The 20,823-nt window shown below is 40.4% G+C and overlaps 5 protein-coding genes across 5 annotated transcripts; 2 read left to right on the forward strand and 3 right to left on the reverse strand.

Annotated features, from left to right (window-relative positions):
- Positions 1–8,627: 8,627 nt before the first annotated feature.
- Positions 8,628–9,177, reverse strand: LOC6653606 (histone H3). Its single transcript, XM_002075908.4, has one exon. The coding sequence runs from the start codon at positions 9,128–9,130 to the stop codon at positions 8,720–8,722; it is 411 nt and encodes a 136-aa protein (XP_002075944.2). The 5' UTR covers positions 9,131–9,177; the 3' UTR covers positions 8,628–8,719.
- Positions 9,178–9,378: 201 nt separating this feature from the next.
- Positions 9,379–9,802, forward strand: LOC124462053 (histone H4). The gene has a single exon (XM_047013447.1). It carries the CDS (start codon positions 9,420–9,422, stop codon positions 9,729–9,731), a length of 312 nt encoding a protein of 103 aa, XP_046869403.1. The 5' UTR covers positions 9,379–9,419; the 3' UTR covers positions 9,732–9,802.
- Positions 9,803–10,261: 459 nt separating this feature from the next.
- Positions 10,262–10,707, reverse strand: LOC26529485 (histone H2A). Its single transcript, XM_015176356.3, has one exon. It carries the CDS (start codon positions 10,690–10,692, stop codon positions 10,333–10,335), a length of 360 nt encoding a protein of 119 aa, XP_015031842.1. The 5' UTR covers positions 10,693–10,707; the 3' UTR covers positions 10,262–10,332.
- Positions 10,708–10,750: 43 nt separating this feature from the next.
- LOC124462051 (histone H2B) lies at positions 10,751–11,376 on the forward strand. Its single transcript, XM_047013445.1, has one exon. It carries the CDS (start codon positions 10,955–10,957, stop codon positions 11,324–11,326), a length of 372 nt encoding a protein of 123 aa, XP_046869401.1. The 5' UTR covers positions 10,751–10,954; the 3' UTR covers positions 11,327–11,376.
- A 448-nt stretch (positions 11,377–11,824) lies between these two features.
- Positions 11,825–20,629, reverse strand: LOC124462038. The gene is made up of 2 exons (XM_047013434.1): positions 20,403–20,629; positions 11,825–12,743 (listed from the first exon to the last, which is right to left on the reverse strand). Exon 2 carries the CDS (start codon positions 12,707–12,709, stop codon positions 11,843–11,845), a length of 867 nt encoding a protein of 288 aa, XP_046869390.1. The 5' UTR covers positions 12,710–12,743; positions 20,403–20,629; the 3' UTR covers positions 11,825–11,842.
- Positions 20,630–20,823: the final 194 nt, after the last annotated feature.

The raw sequence follows: 20,823 nt of genomic DNA on the forward strand, positions 1-20,823 counted from the left end.
AAGGTTTAACTGGTCAGTCTGATTGAGCGGTGTTATGGGCTCTTGTAACAACTTTAATTCCTTTAAAAGTTTATAATCTGATCCATGAGTAACCATGTCCAGTCCGAACAAAGCTTTAAAGGGTGAGCAACCTAAAGATTGATGCAACGAGGATCGCAATGCGCAAGATATACTCGTTAAATGTTGATCCCAAAGCGTTTGATACTGATTTTTTAAATACGAACGGATCGCAGCTAACAGAGAACGATTAACACGCTCGGCTGCGTTGCTTTGCGGAGAATATAAAGCGGTATACTGATGTTTTATGCCTAGTTCAGTAAGAAAAGAATTGAACGAATTTACCTTAAATTGAACACCATTATCACTAACGATGATTTCCGGTACTCCAAAACAATGAAATATCTGTTTTAACAAAAATTCTTGTATATCCTCCGTGCGAAACTTTTTTAGAGGTTGTAACCAATGATATTTACTGAAATGGTCAAGAACAATTAATAAACCGACAAATCCATTTTTGCTACGAGGGTAAGGACCAAGTAAATCGATATACAGACGTTGAAAAGGTCTACAAGTTGGAATATGCTGTCCCATAGGTGGTCTAAGCGTATAATTTGGTGCTTTGGACTCCTTACAAGTGTCACATTGACGAATATGGTCCCGCACATCCTTTACCATACCAGGCCAAAAAAGAGTTCTACGTATCTTGTCAACAGTTTTCTGCATACCTGAATGTGAAGAGGTGTGGCTATCGTGAGCTTGTTTTAGAACATCAACTCTGAGTTTATCCGGCAACCATAGTTTCCAAGAAAGCTTCTCTTGATAAGAATCTCCATTGGCATGTTCGGTTCGAATATACAAATGTTTATTTACAATTTTGATATCTGGGAATTTGCCTGTATTTTCAGTGATTTTCTTCTTCAGATACATATAACTATCGTCCAAAAATGCTTCAGAGTCCAGATCTATAATCGGACCCATTTCTATCGCCTCTATCGAAAGGTTGGGCAATCTTGATAACGCGTCAGGAATCAAGTGTTCTTTTCCTTTTCTATGCGACATATTAAACTTAAATTGTTGTAAGCGAAAAATCCATCGAGCTAATCTCCCAGAAACATTTTGTTGACGCATTAGCCACAATAAACTAGAGTGATCAGTAACTACTTCAAATTCTTGCAATTCCAAATAACACCTAAATTTTTCTATAGCCAGTATAACGGCTAAACATTCGCGTTCAGTAACACTATAATTGCGTTGAGCACGACTTAACTTTTTAGACATGAAAGCAATAGGCTTCTCTTCCTCTGCGTCTGATAATTGGACAAGTACAGCGCCAATACCATAATCGCTGGCATCACAATGTAAGAAAAATTTCTTATTAAAGTCCGGGTTTTGTAGAATAGGGGCAGAAGTTAATAGATCCTTCAACTTATTCATAGAAGCTTGAGCTTCCGGAGTCCAAACAAAATTTCTTTTTGTTGACAACAGTTCCGTTATAGGATAAGTGAGATCGGCAAAATTCGGTATAAAACGGCGATACCAACCGCAAACTCCAAGAAATCCTCTAGTTTGTTTCAAATTCCTAGGTGGTGGCCAATTTTTAATACATTCAATCTTTGACGGATCGGTGCAGATACCTTTACTGTCTATTACATATCCTAAATAACTAATGCTTGCGACACAAAACTGACTTTTCTCTATGTTAATGGACAGATTAGCTTTCCGAAATTGCTCCGCAATTCTTGCTAACACCGAAAGATGAGATGAGAAATCCTCTGAAATTATACACAGATCATCTAAATAGCAAAATACGCAATAGCGAAGGTCAGCAGGGACTACTTCATCCATTAGACGACTCATAGTAGATGTGGCATTACAAAGGCCGAAAGGCATAACTGTGAATTGATATAACGGTCTTCCTGGTACTGTAAATGCAGTAAGAGGTTTGGATGCTTCCGTTAATTCTATTTGCCAATAGGCATCCTTTAAATCGATTTTGGAAATAATATTTGCCTTGGGTAATCTTGAAAAAATACTGTCAATGCTGGGCAAAGGATAAGCATCCTTAATTGTGACTGCATTTAACTTGCGAGCGTCTAAGCACAGTCGCACTTTATTGGGCTTTATCACTGGTCGAATAGGAGAGCTCCAGGCGCTAACAGCTGGTTCGATAACTCCTAGTTGAATCATACGATCAATTTCTGTGTATACTAATTTTTCAACAGCGGGACTGATAGCGTAAAAACGTTGTTTTACCGGTTTGGCTTCGCCAATCTCGATATGATGTTTTATTAAAGACGTACGTCCGAGATGATGACTTGCATTGGGAAACATTTGCTTGACGGCTTCAAGCTGTCTAATTTGGGAATACGTGAGAGAATAAGAACTAGGGTCAGTCTCTAACTTTTTTTCAGAACCAATCTCGATCGAACTAATTATAGACGGGGCAAGTTCGAAAATTCTCCAAAAATCATGACCTAATATTAATCTTTTCTTCAACGTAGGAATTACAAATAATTTCAACATTCTTTCCAATCTACCGTACCGTACTATTACTTCTAACATACCAATCACATTTTGGCCGTTTCCGTCCGATGGGCGCACTTGACCTTTAGTTTTTACAAATTGGGGAAAATGTGAAAAATCTGTTTGTGCTAAATCCGAGCCTATACAACTAATGCTGGCACCGGTATCCAATAAACCTAATTCTGTGAACGTAAGAAATGAGACTTCTGCATAGCTCCTATTATCGTTGTCGTTTCTAAAAATTGTTGCAACAAAAAGTTTCTTGGTTTGTCTTGCGTGATCATAATATTTCCTTAGTCTTAACGTGCGTTTAGACAAGGGTTGGTCAGATCTGAAAATTCTGTCTTTAACAGTAAGGTAATGTTGTAAACGCTCAGGATATGACAAAAATCTTAGTGGGAGTTTTTGAGACTTTCGTACGTTTACTTTGTGATTCACAATGTTGATACTTTGTTGAACGTTTTCCGAGTTTGATGTCACTATTGCGGGAGCATCTGACGTTGTCTGGATGCACCCTTCGGTCGGTTTTCCGCTAGCCTTTTTTTACAATCTTGACATTGAGGCTTGTAAACATTGGCCGTGCCGCAACCGTAACAAAAAATTGTGCGTTCCTCTAGACAGTTTTGCCAGGTGTGACCGGCTTCGCGACGAATTGTTGGAATACAAACGAACTTTCCTTGCACAGCGGCAACTTCATATTCCTCGTCTGGGTCTGGAACTATTTTATTATCTTCGGTTTCCCCTTCTTGAATTTCAAAAATTTGTCTGCGTCCATTCGCTTTGGTGTTAGAAATTACTTTTACTTGAGGGCTGAGCTCTTGTGATAGATTTTCTTGCATCTGTACTAATCTACGAAGGTGACCTATTGATGCGATGGATTGATATAGTAACTTTTGTCGTATCTGGCAACAGGTTATTTTGTAAAATTTCCATCAGCTTCTCTTCCTCAAATTTTATACCGAACTTGTCAATCAAAGAAGCTACCTCATCGTAAAAACAAACAAAAGATTCTCCAGCTTTTTGCTTTCTAGCACGAATCATTTCTTTGCTCATAAAATCTGATCGATAGTCTTTATATTGCTGACGAATAGCTGAACAAAACTCGCTCCATACTATTCGAGGGACTTGCTTATGATATCTCCAATACCACTCGCGGGCTTTTCCTCCAAATAATATTTGAATATGTTTACACACCCCAATAAAATCACTATCAAGAGTTTCCTCCGTTAGGGCTTTTACTCTATAAATAAATTCTTCTACTCCTAGACCTTCCGTAGATCCGTCAAAACGTAAATTCCATTTCTGCATTACATTTGCAATTTTTGCATTTTGCACAGTTGTAGGACAGGGCGAACTTATCAGAGATTGGGTTTGGACCGTGTCTAATGGGACTTCTCGCTGGCCTAAATTCATAGGTAACGACGATACTACACGAGAAACTGTTTGTTCTATCATATTTTGTATGACCGTATAATCGATCTCTCGATTAGGACGAGTATTATTACCACGATTTGGTCTTGCTCTTCGCTGATTAGGCATGGTTCTAGGTAGTTGCGGTTCTGGTTGATTACTACTGTGACTGGCCTCTAAGCATGATGCTGGTGCTTCGCTAACTGATATAGCTGGTTCGTTGAGCTGTTCTGCTCTGTCTCTTGGGACTTGACTTAGCTGTTTTGTAAAATTACGAGTCCATGCTCGAGAAGTGCTGGGTGCCAATGACAAATGTTTTTCCTTCGCTTTTGGTGAACAGTTGCCTACTACGAGCTTTATACTAGACACATTTATCTCACTCTCACAAATTGGGCAATGCTTTTCCTTTTCTAGGAGAGCTTCCAAACAGGATTTATGAAAAATGTGTTTACAGGGAGTACAGAAACATGTTTGCGTGTTGTCCAAAACCAAGGAACAAATTTTGCATACGTCTTCTGCTGGAGTGTCCGTATTTGGGGGACTATGTTGAACTAGAGACATTCTTTTTTTAAAATTATCTTCCTAAGCGTGACATGACTGGGTACATGATTTGAAATCGTAACTAGCTAAATGAACCTAAAGAATATTGGTAACTTTATTATTTTTGTTTTGGGCTATTGCATCTACAAAATTGTTTCTTTTAGTCAGGCTTCGGCCTTTTGAATCTTCTGATCGGCAAGGCTATACTATCTGTATTACCAAGATCCAGACACCAGATTATTAAATCATCCGAGTCTTACTATAAAACAATATGTTTGTGTTGTCTTCGATTTCTTTAGACGTTCAGCTGTCGTAACATGATCTTAAATCCAATCAGTACTGATATCGAAACATCCAATATACAATAATCTAAATTGCTAAGAAAAGTTTAAACGACTTTACTAAACGAGTGCTAAATTATCGAGGACCTTAACTAAACCGAGCAATTTGTGATACAGAGTATTGAATTCTTGTTTACATTCATTCTTGCTTTTAACTTTGCGGCTGAATATTCCTAACAGAAACATCGGCTTCGCCAAGCAGACTTAAACCGTGCAGGTTCATTTATCCGCGTAAGTTAAACCATAATATAGTCTAACAAAATCGACGAAAAATTTGAAACCTCATGTTTTGATCTTAAGACTTTCCTGATATACTTGAACTCAACACTTTATATCACTTAGGGTAGAACTACATACTTCTAAGGTGGTCTGCTGTCAAAATAACCACATGCCGTAACTTAAATAACTTCTTGTCTATATCTAATATTGTCAAGGAGTTGAGTATGCTTTTATCCTGCCCCACGTGTTGGGCGCCAAGAATTTTATGTAACCTTCCTATTCGGTTTCTCGTTGCGCGCTATAATTTTTAAATAATCGGTTCTCCTATCACAGCGACGATAAAGCTATCGATAACCAAAAGAAGGCGGTAGGTGAATTGCAGCAGGTCGAGATCCTCTGGTTCCGTAGCTCTTGCGGGGTGGGGGGGTTGTTTGCTGAATCTCTACCTTTAATTATAAAATTTAATTTTATTAGGATCTCTACTGAAACTAACTTTAAATGAAAATAGAATGACTGTCAGAAAATACTTACGAAAACAGTAAAGAATTCATGTTAATAAAAAGGCGAAAGAATGAAGGTGTATCCTTTTGTTCACAAGCTAGCGGTTACTGAGGTCAAGATGTAGATGGACCTTATCAGCTCTATACCCTCCCAACCATGAATCTTTATTGGCATTTGTAAAGATTCCCAAAAAAACTGATAGATATCAACTCATGTACCCAAGTCACTAGGAAAATTAATTATAAAGCTTAAGCAATCATATTTAAATTCATTATAATTTCAGATAGAAGCATTTCTTGTTGTAAACGATGAATTTTAAAGAAATATTTACATACTAATTTTAAACAGCTGGTCTAGTATGACTCAACATTTTGAGATTCTGAACTTGCAGACTTGCAAAACAATGGAACTCAAAGTTAATTAAACTATTGAATAAGAGGGACTAAAACTAGCAGTATAAACGAGAGCTTACTAGTTATACATTATTAATTATTGTAGAAGATTATAGAATAAAAAAATATAGAAGGAATATTAAAGGAATTCAGTTAACATTTTTTTTTTTAATTATTCATCTTTTTCAAGTTTTCTTTTATCTTTTTTTTTTTTTTTTTTTGTTTTTAAATTCTTCAAAGTTATTTTAAATTTTCAAGTCGCACAAATTCACTCATTGCTTTTGATTGCTCTTTAAGTCAAACATTATTTACGGAAATCAATTTTTTTTTTTTTTAATTTAACTATCTGGTTGATCACAAAACGCTGAAACAGAAATTACATCAACAAGTCAGAGTATCAATTGACTACCATCCTCCATAGTTTGCAAAAGCTTGGTTGAAAGTCGCCGAATTGATACTACTTAATACACTAGGCACTTAACCCATAGTTTATTCGCTGAAAGGCCTTCCATCGATGCACTGTGGGAGGGTGTTTATATGATGATTTCTCCTTCGCGCTTTATGACCACCATTAAACTCCGTTCACTCACTTGGCTTTTACATTTACTCTAGTTTACGTTACTCTCGACTTGAATTATTTAATATAACCTTAACGAGATTTTTAATTGATTCAATATTTGACTTATTTACATTCTCTTTCTTTTCTTTTTCTTTTTGTTTAACTTGATTAGAAATTAAAATTTAAAAATAAGATCAGAAATGAAAATATCGGGACTTAAAGATTCCGTTCAAAACGAGGTTAATTTCAAAAAAAAATTTGTGGAGCTTTCGAGGTGGTCACATGGAATGCGCTAAATAGGGCAACAGCAAGCAGTATCCAGAATTTGGCTAAAAGACAAACTTTGTCTGGGTCAGCAACGTCAGAAGGTTAGGTAGGCCACTGCCTTTAAAACCTTGCCATACAAAAATCCGATTCACCGAAGGTTAGGACACCTTTCGGGAAATGAGACACTTTGGCCGCACCGTAAGCCTTAACTTAGAAACGTTGTGGCACTGCCGGTGTTTAGTTGGCGGTGTCTTTTCAATGTCCGAATGCCAATTCCAGAAGGCAACGACAACCGAAACTTCGGATGCACGTGCTCCGGCACCAGAAATGGGTATTTGAAAACTCGCCGGTTTTCCAGAAAATAATCTTCCCAAACGAAAGCTATCAGGAATATTGGCCAGAAAAAGTAAGGTTTCCAATCTAGGATATAGAGTAAGATGCAGATGGCGGCGAGGTAAAAATTTTAGTTAACCTACATACCTGCTATGATTTATAACCAAAGATTTGGACCACAGCTTTTTCCTTTTTACACACTTTCTCCTCAGAATTAAAAATGAAAAAATGAAGCCTAGCAAAAAAAATGAAGCGCGTTGCCACCTCAAGAAAAACGATAGATCATTTATCGCTATCCCCCTATTATGCGTTTATCGATCGAGCGATACCAATATTTTTATTTATTGATTGATCGCTATTGGCAAAGTGGCGCGTAAAGACGTTAAGTTTAAAAATTTGAAAGTTTATGAAAATTTCGCTATGACATAGGCCCTCATTCAAATGAGAATCGAGGAGGACGGCCGTATGAACATGTCTTTGGTATTGGACGATTAAAATGTTTTAGTTTTGTTAAATAGTGCTCGTATATTGCTGTTTTCACTCTTAATAATAACAAAATTTATAAAAATTATTTTCTCACAATATTAATAATTGTTGTAGAATTTATATTCCAATCTTTTTTTATATATAATTTCATGGATTCATTTTGAATAGGCAATCAAATTTCAACTATATGTACTACAGAATGAAATTTTCCCATGTAACCCTGCATAAAAAATAGAAAAAATCAAAATTTTAAAAAAATTATTCATTTGTTATAAAATTTCAACAATTTACTTTAGATAATAATCAAAAAATTTAGAGTTATATAATTTATTCATATTCTAAAATTGTATTGTAATTGACTCTATGCGGTGAAAAATTACCAATTTTGCAAAGTGCATGCAATATTAGTTTTTGGTATTGAAAAAATAAAAATATTTATTAAAAAGAAATCAAAAAATTAATATTTATATAATTGTTTTTTTAATTAACTTTATTATTTAATTTGTTGCTAATGCCATAAACAGTGTGCTAAAATTTAAACTAATACAATTATTCCTGTTAGTAGAACCATCAATTGAAGAAATTTGTATACACTTTTTTTGTTAGCTAACAGGCAAAATAATAATACAATAAATAATTATTAATCATTTAAAAATCTTGCTAAGCCTAACAATTAAACTAAACGTGTAGGATGGAAAAAATTATTTTTTTTATTTTATTTTAATTTAGGTAATTTAAAAATCCAATATTGATTTTTATGCTTTTTATATTTATTATAAATTAATGTTGTGTCCTTGCGCTTTTTGATTAGTATATACAAAATCAAAATTGATTAAGTTCAAATCGATCTGTATATAAATGTCAGACCTTTAAAAATATAAACAAAAATGATTGAATATTAAAGCTGGATATCTATATGACTAGTACATAACCATTATATGCCCAATATAACGGTTTATTTATACTCATAACCGAATAAAACACATTGAATAATAATAAGTCAAGTTTAATTAAGAAAATAATAATCTCAATATCGACATGACTAGTTTGTGGTCCTGAAAAGGACCGATTTGTATTAAAAATGCGCTTTGCGTTAAAATTGTGTTCGAAATAGTTACTCTGACGGTAACTACACGAGTAGATTTAATTTAAGCACGCTCGCCTCGAATACGTCTGGCTAGTTGAATATCCTTAGGCATTATGGTCACTCGTTTGGCATGGATTGCACACAAGTTAGTATCTTCAAATAGGCCAACCAAATAGGCTTCGCTAGCTTCTTGTAAAGCCATAACTGCAGAACTCTGGAAACGCAAGTCGGTTTTAAAGTCCTGAGCGATTTCACGCACTAAACGCTGGAATGGCAATTTGCGAATGAGCAGTTCTGTGCTCTTCTGGTAACGACGGATTTCACGGAGGGCAACAGTACCGGGACGGTAACGATGTGGTTTCTTTACACCACCGGTTGCTGGAGCACTCTTACGTGCTGCTTTAGTAGCCAGCTGCTTCCTTGGCGCCTTGCCACCAGTCGATTTTCGAGCAGTTTGCTTAGTACGAGCCATGTTTTCACTACACTTTTTTTTTTTTTTATGTTCACTCTTCACTGTTCAAAACACAATAAACAAGCCAGCTCGTTTGGTGCCTGCTTTTATAGCAAAATCAGGGTGGGTTAGAAAGAGAAAGAGAGAAAAACATTCGCGTTCACTTTCTGACGAAGCATCTGAGCGAGATGCAACATATTTCTTACTCTCTCGTGTTTTCTTGATTTTTGGTATAAATAGAAGCGATGGCAACACATACAGCATTCTGACTCTTGTGCAGTGCGTTTATAGTGAAAAGTGAAAAATAAAAATGACTGGTCGTGGCAAAGGTGGAAAAGGATTGGGAAAGGGTGGTGCTAAGCGTCATCGTAAAGTATTGCGTGATAATATTCAAGGTATCACGAAGCCCGCTATCCGCCGTTTGGCTCGTCGTGGCGGTGTGAAGCGAATTTCTGGTCTTATCTATGAGGAAACTCGTGGTGTCCTAAAGGTATTTCTTGAAAATGTAATCCGCGATGCAGTAACCTACACGGAACATGCCAAAAGGAAGACAGTCACTGCGATGGATGTTGTATATGCATTGAAGAGACAGGGCCGCACTCTTTATGGATTCGGTGGTTAAAATATTTATAAACACCAAAATGTATTAACTACAAATTATGCCCTTCAAAAAATCGGTCCTTTTCAGGACCACTAAAGTTATTAATCAAAGAGAAAAGAAAAAAATAGTATGTGTTCTTGTTTTATCAATTTTAAATTTTATAATAAAAAAAATAAAACCGGTTTAATAATCATTTGAGTTTATACATATGTACATATATACATGTACAAAAATTAATAAAATTATTATTAAAAAAAAAACAACAAAACACAAAGAATTTATACACAAAATCTCCATATTTTTAGTTGCATAAGAACCGAATCTACAATATAAAATTATTAATATTAAACTATCTGATGTGTCAAACAAATAATGAACGATGAAACAAACAAATATATTGAATATGTACATATCTCTAATGTAAATAAATAAAGCAAATTGTCACATATGCACATATACATAGATTTCGTAAGGCTCTCCTTACACATACACATACAATTTATATGCATGGATGGAAAACTGCATTAATTTCTTTTAATTTTTTGGTCGTCCTGAAAAGGACGGTTGTTTATGTTTGTTGTATGTACAAAGTTGTATTATTTTAAAGCAAGTATTAATTGATTTAAGCCTTCTTTTCGGTTTTCTTGGGCAGCAGTACAGCCTGAATGTTGGGTAGCACACCACCCTGTGCAATGGTTACGCCAGAAAGCAATTTGTTTAATTCCTCATCGTTGCGAATGGCCAATTGTAGATGACGAGGTATAATTCTGGTCTTTTTGTTGTCTCGTGCAGCATTACCAGCCAACTCAAGAACTTCAGCCGCCAAATATTCCATAACAGCAGCCAAATATACTGGAGCGCCAGCACCAACACGCTCGGCATAATTTCCTTTACGGAGTAAACGGTGAATACGGCCAACAGGAAACTGGGTCCCAGCTCGGTTCGAGCGAGACTTTGCCTTTCCCTTCACTTTGCCAGACATATTAGAATTTTTTTTTTTTTTCTGTTTTACACACTGTTCACTTTTCACACACAAATGTTGATGTTGATGTGGTACATTGTCGTTTTATTTATACCTTTTCCAACGACACACTCGCTCAACTAGGGGTTGATACTCAATAAATATATTTATCCAGAAAGCGATGCACAAAAAAAATGTATAAATTGAAGACGCACTAATGGTGGCATTTGTTAAAAGTGAATTGTGTTTTGTGAAATTTAAATTATTGAATTTGAAGTGAGAAATGCCGCCAAAAACTAGTGGAAAAGCAGCCAAGAAGGCTGGCAAGGCTCAAAAGAACATCACCAAGAATGACAAAAAGAAGAAGCGCAAGCGTAAGGAGAGCTATGCTATTTACATTTACAAAGTGTTAAAGCAAGTCCACCCAGACACTGGTATTTCTTCAAAAGCAATGAGCATAATGAATAGCTTTGTAAACGATATTTTTGAACGTATTGCTGCTGAGGCCTCCCGCTTGGCCCACTATAATAAGAGGTCGACCATCACCAGTCGCGAAATCCAAACGGCTGTTCGTTTGCTTTTGCCGGGTGAGCTTGCTAAGCACGCTGTTAGTGAGGGAACAAAAGCTGTCACCAAGTATACCAGCTCAAAATAAATGTCCCTAGCTTAAACACACGCTTCCTATTAAAAAAAAGGCCCTTTTCAGGGCCACAATTTTATATTAAAAAAGAATTAAGATATTTTTAATGGATATTGCAAAATACATGCAGCCAGTGGTAATGTGGATAAAAATCATTGTTGTTATTTTTATTTTAACCATTTCTGTTTATTGCAAGGCTAAACTGAAAAAATAAATGCACCTACATTAAATCAAAAAGACTCGTACAATATTAATATCTGTGTATGTTGCTAATATATACATACGTATGTATGAATGTATGTAAATTACATATTTGTAATTTTTAGAAAATTTGATTTTTTTTTCTCTTGTTATATGGAATTGTAGCCCTGAGAAGGGCTGTGTTTAAATAAAATTGTAGATTTTCGTATTCGATATCTAAAATTTTTTCAATATTACGATTGCAATAAAGTATTAATTATTTACTTCTTGCTAGCAGTTGTCTTGGCTTTTGGCTTCTTGAGGGTAGCAGGAGTGCAAGACCCAGGCAGTTTAATGGCACGCTCCGGACAGGGTCCAGCCAAAAACTGTGCGCATCGCAATCGGCCGCCCGCCAACCCCAGGTAGACTCCCTTCTAGCATGACCTCCGTGATCACATCCGCGCCCAGGACCAGAGACACTGACGACGGTCGGTAGAACGTCTCATCCGCCAGGACGATGCCCTCAAACTTTTTGGCGATCTGTGGGTCCACCGGAGCGCTTGGAGTGCGGCAGCACAAGCCATCGACCACCTTCAGGATCGCCTCCAATCGCCATCCTTCACTGATTGGGGACCGGATCACTGCTGCCACCGCTTTCTCTGCCCCTATATTGACGGCTGTCAACTTGAAGGCCGTGGCCAATGACGTCGCCATCGACGATACCGCAGAACAAGGGTCCACCAGGGCCTTCACGTCGAAGGTTTTTCCCTCCGTCTCAATGCGCACCATCGCCGTGGGCATCAGATGCGGATTGCGGTGCTGCAGCAGTGTGGTCAAGGTCAGTTTCGGATCGGAGGCTGGCGTTGGCGCGACCCTTCGTCTGGAGGACTCGGGGGTGACTCGGCGTACGACGGAGCTTGGAGTGCGTCGACGTGGCTGTTCATGGAAGTGAAGCAGCGTGTGGTGATCCTCCTCACAGATTCGGCACTTATCACCGCTTAAGCAGCTTCCTCCGGAATGTTGGTGGGCCAGGCAATTGGCGCAGTACTTATTCGCCAGCACTGCCCTCATCCTCTTCTCCACGTTCAGCCGCAGGAAGCGACGGCATCGCTTCAGAGGATGGATTCCGCGACAGACTCGGCAACGGAAGGACTCAGTTCCTCGCGAACATCTGCGCTCCTCTTTCGATGCCTGTACTGAACGCGGTCTCGGAGCCATGGAAACGGGATCTAGGTTGACGAATATCAGGAAGCTGCCGGGACAAATAATGAAGAAAGCGGATTAATGTAGGACGATAAAACACATATTACTACTGGCAGCTCGGCCCTTCTTCCTTGGGAGGAAGGACCAAGTGCTGGACGCTACTGTAGTTTTACGTAATGGGTTTGAATTCTTTCTTCTGGAGGAAGAAAGATCAACTTTGCGACGGGACGCTTCACAATACCGCGAGCGGTAAGCAGTTCGACGACGCGGACATTGCCGTCACTGCCAGGGTGTGTCTGGTGGATTCGCCCGAGACGCCATTCATTAAATGGAAGATTGTCGTCTTTGAGTACCACCAGATCGCCCACTTCAAGATTTTTAGAAGGGAATCGCCACTTATTGCGCTTATGTAGCTCCTTCAGATACTCGTCTTTCCATCGGGTGCAGAAATGCTGACTCACGGCCTTCAGACGCTGCCACCGGTTAATGATAGACGGTACCTGATCCTTGATTTCAGGTTCCGTCACGGATAGCAATGGACCGCCAACTAGGAAATGGCCTGGGGTCAAAGCTAAAGAGTCGGTGGGGTCTTCAGACATAGGAGAAATCGGCCGCGAGTTCAAACACGCCTCTACCTTAGCCAGCAGCGTAGAGAACTCTTCAAAAGTATACCTTTGGTTGGAAGTGGCCTTGTAGAACAGAGTTTTAAAACTCTTAACTCCAGCCTCCCACAACCCTCCCATGTGTGGTGCCCCGGGAGGGATGAAATGCCAGGACAGATTCTGATGGCTGTAGTGGGATAATATTTTCTGCTGGGTAGAATTTAGGAAATCTTTTTCAAGCACTCTGGATGCACCTACGAAGTTTTTCCCGTTGTCGGACTGCACTTGCTGGGGACACCCTCGCCTCGATACAAAGCGAGCGAATGCTGCCAGAAATGCTTCGGTACTCAAATCCGAAGTTGCCTCAAGGTGAATGGCTTTGGTGGAAAAGCAAACAAAGACACACACATATCCCTTTGATATGCGGCAAGCGCGGCCGGTGAAACTCTTGATGTCGAAAGGACCTGCAAAATCTATACCGGTGGTCGTGAAAGGACGTGCGAAAGTAGTTCGCTGGGCCGGAAGGGTGCCCATTAGCTGTGATTGCAGCCTTCTTTTATAAATCACACAGACTTTGCATGAATTGACCACCGATTTTACTAGATTCCGCAGTCTTGGAATCCAGTATCTCTGTCGGATGAGACGGACTACCAGTTGGCTGCCCCCATGGAGAGAGATCTGATGCGTGAAAAGCACCAACAGCCGGGACAACGGACTTACTACTGGCAACAGAATGGGGTTACGCTCATCGTAACTAAGGGCCGCTGCTTGTTGCACGCGCCCACATGCTCGGATCACACCTGATGCGTCAATGAAAGGATTCAAATTGAGAATGGTGCTAGACGTGGGCAGAGATTTCTTCTGCTGTAGACACCGATGTTCCGTCGGAAAGTAATCACGCTGAGTGACTCGGATCAACGCCTGGAGTACTTGATTGATCTCGCTAGAGGTCACCTCCCCGGAGTAATCGTTTGGCAGTTTACGACACCTTCTGCCGAAACGGATCACATATGCTATCACTCGTAAGGCACGTGCCAGATTGGAAAAACGAGATAATATCTCGTTGGCTGGCTTAGCGATCGCGACGTGGACCTTCACTACCCGCTTCTCCAAGGCAGTGTCTAGTGGGAGTGGTGTCGCTCGCTGCCAGGACTCTTGTGGTTCCCGTAGCCATGGTGGGCCGTGCCACCACAAATCCTTGTGTACCAATTCCTGCGCACTCAGGCCGCGGCTAGGGAGATCTGCTGGGTTGTCCTCTGAACGAACGTGATTCCATGGGGCGTCATTTGTTGCCGTCACAATCTTTGCTACCCGATTTGCGACAAACGTTGTCCATGTGCAGGGTGGCTTGTTTAACCACGACAGTACGACGGTGGAATCTGACCAATAAAAAGCCTCCGCATTATCAACTGGAAGTTGCGGAAGAACTGCAGCTGCCAGTTCCGCTAAAAGTGTAGCTCCGCATAATTCAAGGCGGGGCAATGAAACCGTTTTAACCGGGGCGACTCTAGATTTCGCTGCAAGAAGGCAGCATGATATGCCTTGGTCATTGCTAACGCGCACGTAAATTGCGGCACCATAAGCCCGCTGTGACGCATCGCAAAAACAATGGAATTGGATGTCGGAATTTGGGTCATGAAGAACCCATCGTGGAATTCGGATCTGGTCAAGGAAGGAGTAGCTCTTTGTAAAATCCTGCCACCTGTGATGGAGTTCACTGGGCAATTGATCATCCCACCCTAGCTCTTGTAACCAGAGCTCTTGCATAAACACCTTGGCTTGAATCACAAAGGGAGCCAGCCAGCCAGCGGGATCGAATAGCTTGGCGATCTGCCCGAGGACTTCTCGCTTAGTATAAGCTGACTTGACATCTTGGGGTGAGATGACAAAATAAAACTCATCCGTAGTCGCTTTCCATCGGATTCCCAGTGTTTTCGCTGTGCTGGCCTCTTCGATGTCGAGGAAATCAGCATTCAGTAAATGACTCTTTGGAATACAACTGAGCACGCTCTTCACATTCGATGTCCACTTGCGCAAGGGAAAGCCAGCTGAACCAAGAGCGTCTTGAAGTTCATTGACCATTGCGATTGCCGTTGTTTCATTATGAGCCCCTGCCAGGACATCATCGACATACATATAGGACTTGATAATATCGCTAGCCAAAGGAAATTTGGATTGTACATCACTTGCGAGTTGCTGAAGTACTCGGATGGCTAAGAACGGAGCACAGTTAATGCCAAACGTGACGGTATTCAGCTCGTAATCACCAAGTTGCCCCTCTTTATTTCGGAACAGGATCCTCTGAAATGGCGTGTGGATTGGATCGACCATAATTTGGCGGTACATTTTTGTGATGTCGGCATTGAAAACTACTCGGAAAAAACGCCACTTGAGAATCTGAGTAGTGAGATCGGACTGAAGTACCGGACCAGGGTAAAGTATGTCGTTGAGACTTACTCCGTTGGTGGACTTGCTAGAGGCGTTAAAAACTACCCGTACCTTTGTTGTGGTGCTGTCGGGCTTGAAAACCGCATGGTGTGGCAAATAAAAATTGTTATTAGTGCCGTCAAATGGAACCTGACGCATGTGGCCCAAGTCCAAATATTCTTGGATGACGGCGTCATACTCAGTTTTTGCCGGAATATTTTTAAGGAGTCGGCTTTCGTTTTTTAGGAACTGAGCCAATGCCCCTGGTCTGGAATGACCAAGGTTGATGTTGGTTGGATCTCGAAACGGAAGTGAGACCGTATATCTCCCCGCAACATCTCTTCTTGTGGTCTTCTGGAAATTGACCTCGCAAACAGAGTCAGAATCTTCTACCGGTTTGCCCGGTAGATCCTCCACCTCCCAAAACCTTGTGAGAAGAGTTTCAAGTCCCTCCTCTCTGCTAACTGCGACCCTCGTGGTGAACGCGGCACATGAACTGACGGGGACCCCTTGCAACGGGCCTGAAATGACCCAACCGAATCTCGTCTCTTGAGCCATTAAAGATCCGCACACTTCGGTCTGAATGCCGGAAAGAGTCACCGCTGGTATTACATCAATGCCAAGGAGTAGATCGATCTTTGCCTTTAATCTGAAGGAGGGGTCGGCTAGAGGAATATTGGGCATTCCTTCCAGTGTGGCTTGGGCTATCGTACATGACGGCAAATCATCAGCAACTTGGGACAAGACAAACGCTTCTATCTCGATCTGGACTGGAGGTCCATGCGATGACCGAATGCTTATGTGACAGACCTTCAAGGTTCTATTGACCTTTCCGTTAATGCCTGTCACTTCGGCCCTGACAGTTTGGAATGGTAACTTCATGAGTCGGAACATTCTTTCGGATATGAAATTGGCTTCAGAAGCCGGGTCTAATAGCGCCCGTGAAGCATAAGTAGTGCCCTTGTGCCAAAGGTCCACGATCGCTGTACCTAGCAACTTATCTCGTGAGGACCTTGCCTCAGAGGTAAAGTAAGTCCGGACAATATTGTGCGAACTGGGCTGAGCTGGGACCGACGTTGGATTATTCTCCGGTCGGGCGTCCTTGTGCAAGAGCGTATTGTGACGCCCCTTGCACGTGAAGCAATTGTGCTGACTCGGACAATCTTTTACTTGATGTCCTCTTGCGAAACAGTTCAGACAAAGGGACTTTTTCTTTATGTATGCCACCCTCTCTGGCACCGTCATCTGAAGGAAGCGGGGACATCGACGCACCGGGTGATTCTCCTTCATACAGAGATCACAGGATTTTGGTTTGGTGGTCACCTTGGCTTCAAATGTATTAGCCTTTCGGGTGGCTGGAATCGGATTTCGTGGAGGTTTCGATGTGGGAACCGAAATAGCCATTGCAGTTGTATTTTCCACCGCTTCGAGCGTACGGAACCGCTCAGTGAGGAAATCGTCCATCATTTGCCACTCTGGAATGGCAGTCTTGTCTCCCAGAGATTGCTCCCATAATGAAAGGGTATTCTTTGGCAATTTGATGGAACAGAAAAATACGAACATGCCTCCCCAAGTGGTTACTGGCAGGCCACAGTGCTCAAAAGCGCGAATGGATGCCTGCAGAGCATTCTGATGATCCTGTAATGCTTTTCCGGACTCATGGGAAATTTGAGGCAGGTCAAGAAGTGCTCGGAATTGGCTGTTCACGATAAGTCGCTTATTTTCGAAACGCTGTTTAAGTGCATTCCATGCCGTTTCAAAACCATCATTTGTAAGCGGGAATTTTGCTACAATGAGGTTGGCTTCACCCCTCGTTTTCGCTAGGAGATGGTACAGCTTTTCAACAGGGGAAATTCGCGAATCGCTTATGTAGATGGCTGTAAACAAGTCACGGAACGTGGGCCATTTTAAATAATCTCCCGTAAAGACTTCTGTGTCAATGGGTGGCAATCGACAGCCTCGTTCTGCTGGTGCAGAGGTAGGCGCATGACGGTTCGGAGGAGTCGGAGCAGACCTTTCATGGATAAGCTCGTTTAATCGAGCCGTGCATCGCTCGTAAACTTGATAGCATTTGTCATATTTAGCTTGGATGGCTAAATCTTCAGAGTTATCGTCTTTACCATCTATGAGTGCCTCGCATTTCTCATATTCCTGCTCGACCTTCTCCCACAACGCTTGAACTCGATCACGACGGACTTGGAGCGTAAATACGCTGACCTCGGACAGTGACGTGACGTGGTTGTCGACTTCAAACTGACTTAGTTTATCGCAAATGGAACCAAACTTCTTCAAAGCCATGGTGGAAGCAGCTAAAACCCTTTTGGTCTCGGACCGAGTGACTCTTGGGGCGGTTACCAAAATCTGTGGAAGTGGTACCAATGATTTGACCTCTTTTTGGCTTGCTCGTCGTGGCTCTGACGTGGCTTGCTGAAAGGTCGTGCTCGATGGTGCGGACTTGAGAGTTAGTGGACTAGAGAGGGTCTGAAATGCTCGGGAAGGAGGAGTAGTAGGGCTGGTACTCCTCTGGCGCTGACCTGGAGCAGCAATTGAGGATTTGCTCGGGGCTGCAGTGTTCTCAGCTGCTTTCTCGTCTTTTGACGGGCTCGTGCTCATAACCCCAGAGAGTGGCGGTTATAAAGTGGTGAGCTGGCTTGGCACGGCTTGAAAATTAGCCAAAAAGACGAACTGGAACGTTTGGGAAAAACTGGAACACTACCAAACCACTTGAAGAACGGCTTTGAAACGCCTTGAAATAGATTGAAAAAAAAAAAAACCAGAAAACGAGCTGGTACGTTTGGAATGACTTGGAACACTGCCAAAAACCCTAGGAACGGCTTGGAACACCTTGGAATTCAAATATAACTACAAAGATGCGACTTGGAGCGGGTGGAAACACTTTGGAATTGAAATCGAACCAAAGATAAGACTTGAAACGCTTGGAAACACTTTGTAATTGGAATCTAACTCCAAAGATACGACTTGGAACGTGTGGGAATACTTTGGAATTGCAATATAACTCCAAAGATGCGACTTGGAACGTGTGGGAATACTTTGGAATTGCAATAGAACCAAAGATACGACTTGAAACGCTTGGAAACACTTTGGAATTGGAATCTAACTCCAAAGATACGACTTGGAACACGTGGGAATACTTTGGAATTGAAATATAACTCCAAAAAATACGACTTGGAACACGTGGGAATATTTTGGACTTGAAATGTAACTCCAAAAATACGACTTGGAATACGTGGGAATACTTTGGAATTGAAATAGAACTCCAAAAATACGACTTGGAACACGTGGGAATATTTTGGAATTGAAATATAACTCCAAAAAATACGACTTGGAACGCGTGGGAATAGAATAAACAAAAACGCGGAACACAAATTTTTACCAATTAAATATTATTCGATTTTTTTCCTCAACGTGACCCTTCAACCTATATACCCCACAAAGTGCCTGCCAACCTAGGGTATACAGCACAGCTACTTTTGGTCGTTTGCTTTGTGCCGGTCTTTGGCACATGAGCTTGCAGCTGTGCTGGTATACTGCAGTTAAGCGGTACTTATGTATGCTCGTATGTATGTATGTATATAGGCTGCAAGGGATAGCGGGATTTGTTCGCGGTGGTGGAAAAATATATTTGTGTGCGAAAAAATTAGAAATTTTGTGGAATGTATATGTATATGGATATGAATATATATATGTAAAATTTTATGTATGGAAAAATATGTATATATATGTATGTGTATGGATATGTATATATATATGTAAAATTTTATGTATGGAAAAATATGTATATATATGTATGTGTATGGATATGTAAAATGTTGGAGTATATATATATGTATTTAAAAATTTCTTTTTCTCTTTTTTCTTTTTTTTTAAATATGAAAATATGGAATGGCGATATGCAGAGGTGTGAATGGATCGGATTTCTTTATATAAATTAATGTTTTTTTTTTTTTTTTTTTTTTAATATGATTTCTTTTGCTGTGTCTAACCGATATGCCCCCAACTTTATAGGGTGTCTGGTCACCAGAAATGTCTAAGTGTGGCTTTTATATGTGAGAGGGTGGTTCACTTTCGTTTTTTTTTTTTTAAAAATCTTTATTATTTGTATTGAAAATTTTCTTCTCTTCGTTGAAAACCACCTTTCACTGCGCGCACACTTTTCCCAGGAGTGGACTGTATTTGCACAAAACCTTTATTTTTGGATTTAATGTAGCACTGGATATGTTTGTAATTTTTGTCACATTCACACACTCTGCTTGCATATACATATATATCTTATATGTAGGAGATCACTTTTTTCGTAGGTTTGATTCACTGCATACATACATATGTGTTAATATTTTTTTGAAATTGCGAAAAAATATATATTGGAAATAGGCAAATAAAATATGGCGCCTTATATACTTGGCCTATATATGCCAAAGTGCGAGGAAAAAACTTGAAGTGGGCGAACCAATATGGCGCCTTATGTACTGGACACATATATATGTATGAAAATTTGGGGACCAAAATTTTCTCTCCTTTGAGGAGGAAAAATTTGCGCGAAAGTAATTTTTACTTGGATTAGGAGAATCAATGGCAACAATTATATGTATGTGAGTATGGGTACGGATGCTGGAGGCATGTACATGTACTCATATACCTATAATTTGCAAAAAAATTACTTAGCTTGAAATATGGATGAAATTCCACCGATGCTAGTGGTTCGAGAGGATCTTAGTATCCGGCTCGAAGGACCAAATGTATTCGTAGGGGGGTTGAATTTCCTAAGTAGGCAGCTAAATGAATTTTTTCCTTAAAATGTCTTCCTTCAAGAAATTGGGCACTGCAGCAATCTCACTTCAATGTTCTTTTTTATTCACTTGTAAGTTTGACACTAAAAACTAGCTTAATTAAGAGCAGGGCACCAAGCCCCGCTTGGAGCGAAGTGTGGGGAGTTCTTTCGTGGGGAGAGCGATGGGCACCATCGGGAGAGCGGCGCGAGGTGAAAGCTTCCGCCTCCTTTAACCCTTGTGTTGCCCGGTTGGGCATAAACAATGTACATATCTCTAATGTAAATAAATAAAGCAAATTGTCACATATGCA

Source organism: Drosophila willistoni, unplaced genomic scaffold (genome assembly GCF_018902025.1).
Source record: "Drosophila willistoni isolate 14030-0811.24 unplaced genomic scaffold, UCI_dwil_1.1 Seg863, whole genome shotgun sequence".
Taxonomy (NCBI): Eukaryota; Metazoa; Arthropoda; class Insecta; order Diptera; family Drosophilidae; genus Drosophila; species Drosophila willistoni.

What these genes read in the sequence shown, in the direction of transcription:
- LOC6653606 (XM_002075908.4), bottom strand. Translation starts at nt 9,130, where the DNA reads ATGGCTCGTACTAAGCAAACTGCTCGAAAATCGACTGGTGGCAAGGCG.
- LOC124462053 (XM_047013447.1), top strand. Translation starts at nt 9,420, where the DNA reads ATGACTGGTCGTGGCAAAGGTGGAAAAGGATTGGGAAAGGGTGGTGCT.
- LOC26529485 (XM_015176356.3), bottom strand. Translation starts at nt 10,692, where the DNA reads ATGTCTGGCAAAGTGAAGGGAAAGGCAAAGTCTCGCTCGAACCGAGCT.
- LOC124462051 (XM_047013445.1), top strand. Translation starts at nt 10,955, where the DNA reads ATGCCGCCAAAAACTAGTGGAAAAGCAGCCAAGAAGGCTGGCAAGGCT.
- LOC124462038 (XM_047013434.1), bottom strand. Translation starts at nt 12,709, where the DNA reads ATGGCTCCGAGACCGCGTTCAGTACAGGCATCGAAAGAGGAGCGCAGA.